The sequence below is a fragment of the Arachis ipaensis genome, chromosome B06, assembly GCF_000816755.2.
Source record: "Arachis ipaensis cultivar K30076 chromosome B06, Araip1.1, whole genome shotgun sequence".
Classification (NCBI taxonomy): domain Eukaryota; kingdom Viridiplantae; phylum Streptophyta; class Magnoliopsida; order Fabales; family Fabaceae; genus Arachis; species Arachis ipaensis.
The window spans coordinates 45,496,040-45,510,402 of NC_029790.2; the positions used below are offsets into that span (position 1 = coordinate 45,496,040).

The 14,363-nt window shown below is 40.9% G+C and overlaps 1 protein-coding gene across 2 annotated transcripts in view; it reads right to left on the reverse strand.

Annotated features, from left to right (window-relative positions):
• LOC107648129 (heparan-alpha-glucosaminide N-acetyltransferase-like) overlaps positions 240-14,363 on the reverse strand; it is a 16,906-nt gene continuing 2,782 nt past the window's right edge. For both annotated transcript variants that reach the window (XM_021104468.1, XM_021104469.1), the window contains 6 exons: positions 10,363-10,454; positions 10,131-10,197; positions 9,958-10,039; positions 9,474-9,565; positions 9,239-9,382; positions 240-568 (listed from right to left, as the gene is read on the reverse strand). In XM_021104468.1, coding sequence (XP_020960127.1) covers positions 422-568; positions 9,239-9,382; positions 9,474-9,565; positions 9,958-10,039; positions 10,131-10,197; positions 10,363-10,454 — 624 coding nt within the window. In that variant the 3' untranslated portion in view covers positions 240-421. The remainder of the gene's footprint in view (positions 569-9,238; positions 9,383-9,473; positions 9,566-9,957; positions 10,040-10,130; positions 10,198-10,362; positions 10,455-14,363) is intronic.

Sequence of the window (14,363 nt, forward strand, 5' to 3'; positions counted from 1 at the left end):
ATTTGTTTTAAATTATAATTGGCGGCCAATGGTGATTTGGCATATACTATTTTGAAATATCATTGATATATATTTTGATTATTTTCTTCTTCATGTCTTTAGTCTCATTTTCGAATAAGCATGTGAAAATTGTGGAATAGTATTAATGTATTATATTCTTTCTGGCAAGTTTGTAGAATAAAAAGGATAATAGTATGCCCACATCTTTCATTAATACAAAATTTTAGAAAAGATCGTAATAGAAAGATATAAAGACTTTAATAACTTAATGATTACATCACTACATAATTAATTCTGCGATTTAAACTTGTAACATTGAAATCACTGCTAAATTAATAAAAAGAAAAGTCTGGACTATATTTCAACAAAATCTATGTAATAGTAATATGGGTGATATATCGGTGTAGAAAGCCTAGAAAGCTTAGAGTTTCCAATATATTTTGAATTTGTGCAAGATGCCAGCAACAACAGCCCAAAAGGTGATTTCAGCAAAGAAGACATATAAGATAGTACCCACCTTCTCTGAGTGCCAAACATTCACAAATACATGCTTCTTAATCCAGTGCACCTGCTCAATTGATTTATGTTCATAAAATATGGCCAATTAATTAGTTCCTTGATAGTGATTTCATATAGAATAAACATAGAAAAAATGATATTTGTATTATTTTTTATTTATTTTGTGAAAATTTCTTTAATAATACAAAGACAAAATTTTTATTTTTTTTTTCATTTTTTATCCATCACTTTTCATACAAAAATTAAAAAAGTGCACAAGCGAAATACACATAAAAATAATGGATATAAAATATTGATTGGTTTGTGAAATTATTTTTTATTTTTATTTTGTAAAAATTATTTTCATAATAAAATTATGTATATTTAAGTTAAAAGTTATTTAATCAACAAATTTTTTTATAAATGGTTGGATTTCAAAAATATAATAAACAATTAAATTTCATTAAATTTTAAAAAGATAAATTTTGTTGCTCGATAAATTTTGTATTTATATAGTATTCGGTTGCTGATTGAGTCGGGACCTGGATGAGTAGAATGATGATTATGGAGGGAAAGACTTCGCCAACAAGTCGTCGGTTGATCGGCGAGTAGAGCCACCTGCAAGGATACTCCGATGCCTAAGTTAATATCTGTATGATGAGGCGACTACATTTAGGGTAACAGTGACGTATCTGGGGAGAGGGGTAAGTCCCTCTCCCTTATTCTCACTCGTCCAGGTGGGCCTCCCACCTCCTTAGGGACCAGCTCCTTTTCCAGCTTTGGCCAGTTGTCGAGTCCCTTCTAAAGGGAGCTTGTGTCACGTGGAGGACGCATGCCCATACGAAATAGGGCGAGCGTTTGTTTGTTAGGTCGTGTTGGGTTGCGTTGGGTTAGGCCAAAACAGTGCCCCCCGATGCGTTAGAACGTGATATGCACGACTGGCGCATTCATCTACCCGGGTACTCCGGAATAACAGCCTCTATTCAACGTGGGTGAGCTGTCATGAACATGGACTTTTAGAGGCTTTCTCGCGTGTGAGGGTTCCCCCCAACACCCATTTTGAGAGCGTCGCCTCGATCCTTGCGCTCAAAGCATTAAATGCCTTTTAAGAGTGATTTGAAAGTGCATAAAAAGGTCTATTCTACCCTTGACCTTTTGCGCTTCTCCTTCTTTAGTTACAGTTACCACCCCCATTCCATTCTAACATTTCTTTTTTTCTTCTCTTCTTATAACTGACACCACCATTCTCGCCGTTCCTTTTCCATCCTACCACGACTGCTACCTTTAGCTTTGCTTGGGAATTTTTGCCCTGCCACAGTAGGAAACTTGCCATTTTCTGCTTTTAGTGTCTTCCTTCACCACAAATACTGGTAAGTGACTATCTTTTGTGCCTACCTTGTCTCTTTTTGCCTTTGTTTCTATATCTCATTTTACTGGTACTGCTTCTTGCTCTAGTATTTATTAAGTAGTTATTAGGGGGTATCATAGGCATCCCTATCGTGTTTTAGGCTATGATGGTTTTAGGTCAGAACATGGTTGCTTTAGGATAGAATATGGTGGCTTTAGACTAGAATGGTTTAGTGTAGAATGACTTACTTTTGACTTGGGACCTGCCTCCGACCTTACGACTTAACTTAAGCGGTGCCCCCACCGTAGGTATGGCGATGCGTCCTTCCGTGAACCGTTACGCGTGGTGTATGACCGATGTCACAAGTACCTCTTCTAGGGTAATCGTGGAGGAGCTGCAAGAGCTCCGTGATTCAAGAGCACTATTTGGAGGTAGTCTTGAGGAGGCTAACTACGAACTCTTGGTCCCAAGTCCACGAGAACACGTTTGCCAACTCAACCTCGACGTTGCTCGCATCTCTAACTGGAAGTGGGTGTACAAACCTATGTCCACCACTTTGGGTGTCTGGATTCCTTTTTCCCCATTTATTCTGGCTCTCTTGAATAGATGCAATTTTACTCCTTCTCAACTCCACCCAAACAACTGGGTTGCTATCTAGTGTTTTGAGATAGTTTGCGAATATTTAGAACTCCCAGCCACTGTAGAAGTTTTTCTCTTCTTCTTTCTTGTCACAAATCCTTTTCAAGAAGGTAAACACAAGAAAGGATACCTCTCCTTCCGGGGCATGCAGAATCGAAGAATCTTTGACCTCTTCGAAGATTCCTTCCACGACTTTAAAGAAACCTTCTTCAAGGTGAGACTAGCTCGATGTTGTCACCCCTTTTGGTTCACCCTTAGCAGATCGCCAACATTTTGTTGGTGATATTCGGCTCTAACCCCTTTAATCCTCATTTTCTAATGGGTGACCAGGAAGTCAGTCGAGATTGTGTAGGTAAGTAGGGCATTCTACCTGCTATTATTCTTCCGTTTTTCCGATTTATATATTGCAACTTTATTGACGACTTCGTAACTTGGCTTTCTCTTTCTTTTGTAGTTAGGATGGTTTCTGGGAACACTTTTCTTAGTCGTTTGATGACTCATTTCTTCCTCGATAGGGACTACAACGCCTCCGACTCCCCCGATCCTCAAGCCGAGATCCCCTAACTCGATGAACTGAAAGTTCAATCTCAGCCTCAAGCTGGGCCCCAAGTTGGGCATAGTGCTGCTGGCGAGGTTGACAAGGGCAAGGCTGCTGCGATTGAGCACTCTTTGGGTGCTCGGGTTGAAGAGGATAAAGTACTGGTGATACCTAATCCTAAGAAGATGAAGTCTAATTCCAATCCGGGACAAGCTCTTTTTGTAACGGAGAAGCACTTTGACGCCGCCGGCTTCATTGATTCCCAATGATACCGAATACTAAAAAATTCTTCCACGAAGAAGACCTAGCATCCCAAGCTAAGTGAACGTACTGAAGCCTCCTCTGAGATGCTACTATTATGAGGAAAGTGGAGCTGGTTTTAGCCTAGTGCCAGGTTCTGGAGGGTAATTACAGGGTGGCCTAATGTGAAGTTTCTAAGTTAAAGGCTGAGGGAGAAGCCACAGGGACCAACCTAAGCGAAGCTGAGAAGAAACTGAAGGAGGCTGGCAAAGAGATCCAGTGCCTCATTGATCGGGATGTCTCTCCTTCGAAGCAACTCAACGAGGCTCAGGGTCAGGCCATCATGACAGAGAGCAGGGTAAAGGTGCTTGAGAAAGAATTGGCTAAGGCTGTGAAATTAGTAGACTCTTTTTATTTGGAAGCCACCAATATGAGAAAAAAGAACAAGGAGATCATAAGGGATGCCTGGGATGCCATTTCTGCTACCAAGGAGGCGATTAAAGCCCAGGTTTTTGCTGCTTGCTCCTGATTTCGATATTTCTGCTATTGGTTCTTTCAAAATGATCCAAGATGACAATGTTGTGGATATGCCAAGGAAATAGCTACTTCCATTCTTGTAATTTGAACTCTTTAGTTTCTTTTTGTGTTGTTGGGCTGATTAGTTACCCTGTCAGTAAATGTTTGCGTTAGTAGTTTGTAAACTTTAAACTTTAATTTGGAACTTGTAGACTTGATTTGTATGTTTAAGCCATTCTGGCCATTTAGTTGTGTGATTATTATGATAATATGTCTGTTTAGTCGTGTTTCGATGGATATCCATTTATTTCCGTGAGGATTTCTTGGGTCTATCAGTCCCGGGAAGCCAGTTTTAACTTGAGAAATATTTCTCCAAAGAAAAATTATTTTTGTTAAACTTGGGCCTCGTCAAAGCCTCCTGTCACCATTTCGGGTTGACGGTGAGAGGAACGAGTACCCATTTCATAAACTACACTTGAAAAATAAATTATACTAAAAAAGGAATTAACAAATGGCCTCATTAAATTTCCTTGCCGCCGTTACTGTTGATGGTAAGGGGAAAAAATACCTCTTCATTTTATAGACTATACTTCGACAATACAAGAAAGTGTGTAATAATAATGAGACTAACACAAATCAAAAGCAAATCGAAAGTAATAAAAAGGAGCAAGGTACTACCAAATCGTGCTCAAGTAAGAGACTGTCCGGGTGTGTGAAGCCATGCTCCTTAGGAGTAGAATCTCCTAAGGTTTGCCGCATTCCAAGTGCTCGGTACCTCCTTCCCATCTAGTCGCTATAGCTTGTACGTGCCTTTGCCATGCACCTCTTTCACCCTGTAAGGTCCTTCCCAGTTGGAGGACAGTTTCCCTTCCCCCAGGGTTGGTGGTTAATGTCATTGTGCCACAAGACTAAGTCTTCTTCCTCAAATCTTCTGTTATGTACCTTGCAATTGTAACGAAGTGCTAGCTTCTGCTTCATCTCCACTTTCGACAAATGGGTTATTGCCCTGGTTTCGTCTAACAGGTCTTTTTCGCTCGCCTTGTCGCCTCCTCCTAACAACAATCTTGGGCTGGGCTCCCCTATCTCGACGGAATAATGGCATCTACTCCGTAGGTGAGCCAGAAAGGTGTCTCCTCAGTAGCGGATTGTGGCATCATCTTGTAAGACCATAGAACCGAAGCCAGCTCATCTACCCACAAGCCTTTCCTCTGCTCCAAACACTTTTTTAACCCTTTTAAGGATGATCTTGTTTGCCACCTCTACTTGTTCATTACTCTGGGGTTGTTCTACAGAGTAGAACCTTTGATTGATACCAAGCCTTGCCAGGAACTCTCCAAACTTATTATCAGAGAACTGTATCCCATTGTCTGATATCACAATCTCAGAAATTTTGAACCTGGCGATCACCTACCTCCACAAGAATTTACGGCAATTTGTGGATGATATACTCGCCAGTGGATTTGCTTCTACCCACTTGATATAGTAGTCAATGGTCACGATTAGGTACTTGACTTGTCCTAGAACCATCGGAAATGGGCCCAACAAGTCAACTCCCCATTGGGAGAAAGGTCAGGAGGCCATGATGGAGCTCAGCTCCTCGGGCTGATGCCTTATTAAAATTTGCATTCTCTTGGCACTTGAGGCACATCTTCACATACTCGCTAGCATCGGTTATCATTGTAGGCCAATAATAACCAACCTTAACGAGCTTCCGAGTTAAGAACTTTTCCCTAATGTGGTGCCCACAACATCCCTGGTGCACCTCCTTCAAGACATACTCCGCCTTCTCGGGTCGCAAATAGTTCAACAAAAGTTAATTTATCCCTCTCTTATACAGTTGGCCCTACACCACCGTATACTTGACGGCCTCTCTTCTCATGAAGCTTCTTTCGTGTCCTCTGGTAGGTCTCCCTTTTCCAGAAATTGTTGATCGTGTATATCCAAGAAGGTGGTTCCTGATGGCTCTGGTTCAAGCAAAGGGCTATTGATGTCTCTTTTCCTAGCCCTGGATTAGGGATCGGTTCCCCGCCCTGGGTTTGGTGCTATCCAACTTCGACAACAAGTTAGCTTTAGTTTTCCTCTCCCTGGGACCATGTTGAACAACCACCTCTTCAAAATCCCTACATAATTGTTTAGTTTTCTCTAGGTACTTCTGCAGTAGTAGGTCTTGAACTTGGTATGTTCTGTTCACTTGGGTCGTTACCACTTGGGAGTCGCTGTTGATTTTGAGTCTTGCTACTGCAACCTCTTTTGGTAGTATTAAGCCCCTAATCACGGCTTCATACTCTGTTTGGATATTCGAGATCGGGAACTCGAACTTGATGGACTGATCATAAGTTATCCCCTCCAAGTTCTCTAATATTATCCCGTCTCTACCAAATGCTTGGTTGGATGCTTCGTTAATATGGAGCATCCATCGTGTGTTCGGGGCCTTCGATGGATCGTCGACTATCTCCACCAAGAAGACGACCATTGCTTGGGCTTTGATAACGCGGCGGGGCTCGTACTAGATGTCATACTGGATAGCTTCACTGCCCAGACCATCATTCTCCCTGTTAGGTCAGGTTTCTGCAATATCTGCTTGATCGCTTGGTCTATTCTTACTGTAATTGGGTGTTCCTGAAAATATTGCCTTAGTCTCCAAGAAGAAACTAGCAAAGCGAAAGCCACTTTCTCTAGTCTCATGTACCTTAGTTTCACCCCCTAGAGCACCTTATTTATGGAGTATACAGGTGGTTTTGTTGGCCATCCTCTCGCACTAAAGCGGCAGCCAAAGCTTCTTCTATCACTGCGAGGTACAAGTACAAAGGCTCTCCTTTATTTGGCTTTTTGAGCACCAGTGGTTTCAACAAAATCCTCTTGAAGTGGTTGAAGGCTTCGTCATAAGATGGGCCCCACTCAAAGGACATCTCCTTTTTCATCAAGTTAAAGAAAGGCAGTGCCTTGGCTACTGATGTGCCGAGGAAACGGGATAGAGCCGTTAGCCTCCCCGCTAGCCTTTGTACATCTTTCACACACTTGGGTCTCGCCATGCAAAGCACTCTACTCCCCTCTGGGTGATTATAAACCCCATGAACTTTCCTGCTTCCATGGCAAAAGCACATTTCAGGGGATTTAGCCTCAAGCTGTATTTTCGGAGGAAGTTGAAGATGACCTGCAAGTTAGCTACTAGGTTGTTCGGCTCTGCCATCTTGACCAGCATGTCATCGATGTAAACTTCTACTGACCTGCCTATGTGGTCCTTAAAGACCTTATTCATAAGTCTTTGATAGGTTGTCCCTGTATTTTTTAGGTCGAATGACATGACTTTGTAACAATATGTTCCCCATGGCGTTATGAACACCATCTTCTCCTTGTCAGGCTGGTGCATCGAGATCTGATTTTATCCTGACTACACATCCATGAAATTCAAGAACTTGTATCCTGCTGTCACATCCACCAAGGCATCTATGTTAGTTAGGGGGAATGAGTCCTTTGAACAAGCCTTGTTAAGGTCCGAGTAGTCCACGCACATTCTCCACTTCTCGTTTGCCTTCTTCACAAGAACCACATTTGAAAGTCACGTAAAGTAATCTAATTCCCTAATGAACCCGGCTTCCAAAAATTTATCCGTCTACTTGGCCACCTCACTTTCTCTTTTCGAGGACATCTTCCTCTTCCTCTGTGCGACGGACTTTGCCTTCGGCTTTATGGCCGATCGGTGGGACATGAATTCTAGGTCTATTCCTAGTATATCGGCTGGAGTCCATGCAAAAAAGTCTCTATTAGCTCAGATGGCTTCGATCAGAGGTCCTTTCAGCTTGTAGGGTTGGTTGCTCACAAATGTGAATTTATGCTCTCTCCCCTCTTCCTGGAATTTTTCCAGGTCACCCTAGGACTCGAACCTTGGGTGCTCGTCGATTCTTGCATCCAAGTCTGCCAAGAACACGCCGACTGCTTCCTTGGACCTTCTCCATAGTGACAAACTGGCATTATTGCAAGCCACGACCATTTCTAGATCCCCTCGGATCGTCCCTACCAACTTATCGTCTGCCACTAACTTCATTGTTGGGAATTTTGTGCAAATGGCCGCTAGCAGGTGGTTGATGGTTCTCCTCCCAAGGATGACATTGTAAGTCGTGGAATCCTTAAGGACCACGAACTCGGCCATGGCGGACTTCCTACTTGTGCCGGAATCGATGCAGATCGACAGGGCGACGGAGCCGTCTAGTTTGATGTAGTTATCGCCTAATCCCACGACTCTGTGGCGGTGGTTCTTGAGGTCGTTTCTTTGAATTCCAGAGCGTTGAACACATTTTGAAACATAATGTTCGAATCTACCCTTATGTCAACTAAGATTCGCTTGACTAAATCCGTCCAAATTCTCGCCATAACCACCATTGGTGGGTCCTTCGAGAGGTTGTCACATCACCGGTCTCCGAGGTCAAATGATATTTCAGGAAGCTTTCTAAGAGAAGGCCTTTTCCCGGCTATAATGGCAAGTACCTTAGCATCTTTCTTCACTTTGGACTTTGATTTTGGTGTGGCGTTCCTATCGACCACCACATTCACTATTACTAATGGAGTCGTGTTCGGATTTTCGAAAACTTGTTGCTTTGGCTTGACAGTCCTACCTGTTTTTCTTTGAAATGCTGCCTTTCTTTTCTTCTTGATTCTTGGATGAACCGCAAAAATTCATTTAAATGTTGAATAATATTTTATTATGTTATTTACATAAATTAAAACTAGAAAAAATATAACAAATGAATAACAATAATAGTTCACCTAACAATTATGAAATGATATTATTCTGTAAATGAATGAATAATAATTAACATTAAATACTTTTATAGCATAAGAGGTTATAAGCACAAAAGAGTTTGAAAAAAAAAATCATAACAAAGATAGATGGAACAAACTCTTGTTGTGGTATATGAAAATTGATAGGAGTAGTAAAGCACTATTTTATGCAAGAGTCACAATCAGACAATTTGTTGTTGTTGTAATACAAATTCGAATCCCGTCGTTTTATTAGGAGTGTTCAAATTTAAATTGATTAAATTACATTAATTTAGATTTGATTATATTTACAATGAAAATCATATACTTTAATTTGGGTTGAATTGTTTTTCCTTAAAAGTTTATCAAAACCGCATTACTAGTTCATCAATAATTGTCGCATTTTGTAAAAGATTGTATTTTAATGTTTTATATATGTTTGTGAGTATTTTTCAAAAAGCATTTTTAATGACAACAATTTTAATATTACCACCAAACATATATATTTTCAAGTGTATTTTACTTTCTAATTTGATTTAAAATAAAAAATCTAATTTTAATAAAAATAATATAATTTAATTGATTATATGTATTAAATTTTAATTTTTAAAAAATATTTTAAAAAATATTTTTTGACATTTTTATTTAAGGGACTCCTCTCCTTAAATATATGCGCATATAGGGGGTGGTGTGGTTCTTACAAGCGAGTTATGTGGGTCCTCGTAATACCAGCCATTTACAAATGCCGCAAATATTCCCTGGGCTGCCATCACAAACACAAGCATTGCATTCATTCCTATCCACTCCAAGAACAAGAATGGAGTACGAATTCCCCAAATGTCGATCTGTTTCATCATCACCAAGTAGTGTTAATTTTAAGGAATAGAATCCCAAGTTGAAATAATAATTTAATGAGAACAATAATTAATTAGTCACCACTATGTAGAGCCCAGAGAAAACAATTCCAGCAGCACCAGCTGTGAAACAAACATAGCTGAAGCTGTACAGTTGCTTGTTAATTGGAATAGCTGCATTTCGTTATAATTTAGATGGAGATTAAAATCCTTTCTTAGTTGAGTTTAATTCGGTTTAATTTTCGCACAGTTATTATAATATCAATCAATATTTACTAACACCAGACATTAGTCACGTATAAAAAGTATGAAGTGATCACAGAATTAAAAAAGATTTAATCATTCTGTCGGTCTCTATTATTTCATTAAATATTTAATTAAATGAATATTTTATTAATTCTAATTTTTTTTCATGATAAAATCTTAATTATAAAATTTAATATAATATAAGAATTTAATAAAAAAAACATATAAGAGCTTAATTGAAAATTTAGTGAAACGAAAATTTAGTGAAACAAAGCCCATTTCGTTTATATATGATGCATATTGCACAAGCTGTTTATTACCATTAGTGAAGTGAAGGATGATGGCTATAATGAGTAAAACAAAGCCCATTGAGACCCATTGCTTAAGCCTCTCCCGATGACCCTGTAATATTTTTTCACCATAGTATATAGAGGCCTTTGTTCAATTAATTGAATTTACATATATAGCAGAATTTAAGGTAGAATTTTGTAACCTTGAAGTTGATCAAGACGTGTCCATAATGGATACCAATGGTGCCAGACATGATAGCAGATATGGAACTAATTCAAACAAATATTAAAAATGTTATTAAAAATAGAAAATAAAAAAGCTATATATATATAGAGTTATATACGATGAATAAAAAAGTAGAATATATCATGAAACCACTTATAAAAAAAAATTAAACTCTTAGTAGAAATATATAACACAATATAAAAATAAACCTCAATAAACCCTCGGGCTCAAATGGAGCGTGACACCAACTTGGAGCATCTTGGCGAAATGGACCTGTGTCTGGAGAACTCAGTGTGCATGCCTGTTATATATTCATCAAATTGTGTGCAATTCCAAATTTAATCACCAATCATAATTTTTCTTTTAATCTTTGCTTTCTATTAACTTTACCACCAATCGTTTGGTTCTTAATGTTGGATTGCTAAAATAGTTATTTTAGGTTATAGCATAATTTGAAACAGATAAGTATAAATATAAAGGTTTACCGATTTCTGGTCTTTGTAGCACGGGTGGTGTTACTAGGATCGTTTTGAGCTCAGAAAATGCTTTCTCGCCTTCCTCTGTCCAATGAAATTTTTTGTTCTTCGATATTGTTTGGAAGAGGTGATATGCTCGGCTCGATGCAGCGGGTAGGAATCGGGATAGCGCAGCTATCCTTCCTGCAAGTTGTTGTACCTCTTTTATCGTTTTAGGGCTTTCCATGTTGAGTATTGCTAAACATTTTTCAGGGTTCGCCTCGATTCCTCGCGATGTGAGCATGAATCCGAGAAACTTTCCCCCCTTTACTCCGAAGGCGCATTTCTCGGGGTTCAGTCTCATATTGTAATTTCGTAGTTGGCCAAATATTTCCTTGAGGTCTTCACAGTGCGATTTTTCTCTCTTGGTTTTCGCGACCATGTCGTCCACATATATCTCCATGTTGCGTCCTATTTGGTGATGGAAGACCTTGTCCATCAAGCGTTGATAGGTCGCACCTGCATTCTTTAAGCCAAATGGCATTACTCGATAACAAAAGTTTCCATATTCGGTTATGAATGCTGTCTTGCTTTGATCTTCAGGATGCATGAGTATTTGATTATACCCCGAGTATGCATCCATGAAGCTTAAGCTTTCGAAACCTGAAGCGTTGTCTACAAGCTTATCAATGCATGGTAAGGGGTAAGCATCTTTAGGACATGCTTTGTTTAAATCTGTAAAATCGACGCACATGCGCCATTTACCTGAGTTTTTCCTTACCATTACCACATTCGAGAGCCATGTGGTGAAGCGGATTTCTCTGATAAAGTTGGCTTGTAAGAGTTTACTGGTCTCTTCTAGGGCTGCTTTTGATTTCTCTGTTCCTAGGTTTCTTTTCTTCTGAGCTATGGGTCGGCTCGTAAGATTGGTGGCGAGTTTGTGACAGATGATCTCCGGACTTATGCCCGGCATATCTGCTGGTGTCCAGGCGAATAAGTCTGCGTTGGCTCTTAGCAGCTTTACGAGGTCCGACCTTTCCTGCCCTTGTAGTGCTTGACCTATGTATGTTACTTGCTCTGGTTTGGATGTCAGTTGAATTTTCTGGAGTTCGTCAGTTGGTTGTGGTCTCTCTTGTGTGTCTCCCCTGGGGTCGAGTTCGGCTAGGGAGAGGACTTCCTCTCTGGTTTGTATCGCTTTGATCTCATGTTGTCTTTCTCTGTTATCCGACCTTTTCAAGCAAGAGTTGTAACACTGCCGAGCTTGTTGGCGGTCTGAGTGGATTGTTGCTATTCTTCCGTCCTGTGCCTGAAATTTAACACATAGGTGGAAAGTTGATATTACTGCTCTGAACATGTTCAGAGCAGGTCTCCCAAGGATAATGTTATAAGGACTATTGCAATCGACAATCAGGTATTGTATATCAAGTGTTCGGGATGATGCGTTTTCACCTATTGTCGTTTTAAGCCATATGTAACCTTTTATTGGTACCCTTTCTCCGGAGAATCCTACCAGTTCTCCGGAGGAGGGTTTTATGAGTTTTTCAGATAAGTTCATCTTTAAAAAGGTAGAATAAAAGAGTACGTCTGCGCTGCTACCTGGGTCCAGAAGGACCTTTCTTACCAGTAGGTCGCCTGTCTGGATAGAAATTACGACCGGGTCGTCCAGGTGTGGGGCGGCCGAGCACATATCTGCTTTATTGAAGGTGATCTCTAAATCTGGTGCGTCGCTCTTGTTTGGAGGTGAGGTTCCTTCTATGGCTAGCATGGCTCGGTAACTTCGTTTCCTGGCCGATGTTGTCTCGCCACCTCCAGCGAATCCTCCGGAGATGCAGTTTATGACTGCCTTTGGTAGGTTATTGCCCGGCCATTTTTCCTTGTTTACTGAGGTCGGTTGTCTTTCTTCCCTGCCTCGGTCGTCTTCCTTATGCTTCCTCCCTTCAATGTACTTGTCTAATAGGCCTTGTCGTGCAAGCCTTTCCAAAAGGTCTTTGGCTATTATGCATTCGTCGGTGGTGTGTCCGTATTTTTGGTGGAAAGCGCAATGTTTGCTTTTGTCTACGAACCTCTGGTCTTGGTAACTGCCTGCCCTTACTGGGGGTTTTATAATCTTGGCATTGAGTATTTCCTTGATTATCTTTTCCCTTCTTGTGTTGAATCTGGTGTAATTGTCAAATTTCGGAGTGAGCTTAAATGTTTTGCCGATCTCCTTGTTGTGGGTCGATCTCAATGATCGTTCCTCCTCCCTTATGGGTTTCCTTTCCGTTTTGTTGGCCTCGCGTAGTTCTTCGATTTCCATTTGTCCGGCCGCCCTTTCCCTGAACTCCTCCAGTGTTTTCGGTTTGGTGATGGCGATCGTTTCTCTGAATTTGCCCGGTCGGAGGCCGGCCTTGAGTGCGTGGAGGTGGACAGCCGGATCTAGGTCGGGTATTTCCATAGTCGCCTCTGCAAACCTGGTCAGGTAATCCTTTAGGCTCTCCTGTGGACCTTGGCGGATCGTGCCGAGGTAATCCGATCCATGGACGTATATTCTTGCTGCGGCGAAGTAATCAATGAAAGACTTCGCCAGCTCTTCGAAAGAAGAGATTGAACCTGCAGGTAGTTTCGAGAACCAAAGCAAAGCTGCTCCGTCAAGATACGTCGGGAAGGCTCTGCAAAGTACAGGTTCATTGTTAGGACCGTTAAAAAACATTATAGATTGAAATTTCTTAATGTGAGCCCGGGGGTCACCAATCCCCTTATATGGCTCAAGTGAGGAGGGGAGTGTGAAATGTTTTGGCATTTGAAAATTTGTTATTTCTTCGGAAAAAGGGTTGTCCAAGGTTAGTCTCTCCTTTGGTGGGTCAGCAATCAGCAGGTCAGGTGTGCCCTGGGAAGATCTTTTGGAATTTCCCTCGCCTATCTGGTTGGCGCTATTTCGTGCTGATAGTTCGGCTAATCTTTTGACTTCCGCTTGGAGTTCCGCCATTTGGGCCATAAGCTCGGCCTGTGTGAATTGAGGGACTCCGTTGTCAGCCATGACTGGGGCTCGTGCTATCCTGCGAAGAGAAACTCAAGAGGTAGAAATATAACAGGAAATCGTGGGGTTAGCGTTATCGGGCCCCACGGTGGGCGCCAAATGTTCCGTTCGGGTGATCCGAGGAGTAAGCTAGGCCTTGGGAGCTTGTTAGGTCTGGGCGAGCTTACACGTCCGCTGGGATCAGCGTGGCAAGGGTCCCCGGATGTCTCTGAAACACGGTGGAGGGAGTACCTGCAAAAGCACTCCGATGCTTAAGTCAGAATGTGTATTTATCAGAGAAGAAAGAGTATTAAGAGAAGAGAATACTGTGTTCTCCAAGGACTGTGGTTTCTGTTTTTATAAGTGGGGTGTAAGTTAGTTGCGATACGAATGACCGGGATTGTTTGTTAGTATCTTTTTAGTTCCGAGGAATCGTCACGTGCTTCTTCTTAGTGTATCCTGTTGTGATGGGTTTCGGTTGGAGGATAAAGCTGACTCAGCCAGGAGTGATTGATGCCGAGATCTTAGATCGGTTACGGTACTAGGAGGGTGCACACGTCATTAGGTATACACCAAAATACATCGTAACTAATTTTAATGTGTAAATAATATTTTTGTTGATCAAAATACTTAATTTAAATTTTACATTCTAAATAATAACCGAAGAAAATAACATAACTAACTAAATATTTAAAGAAAATAAAAAGAACTTAAAATCGCACAAAATTTATCAAAATTACACGTGCATTTAGAGTGGGTC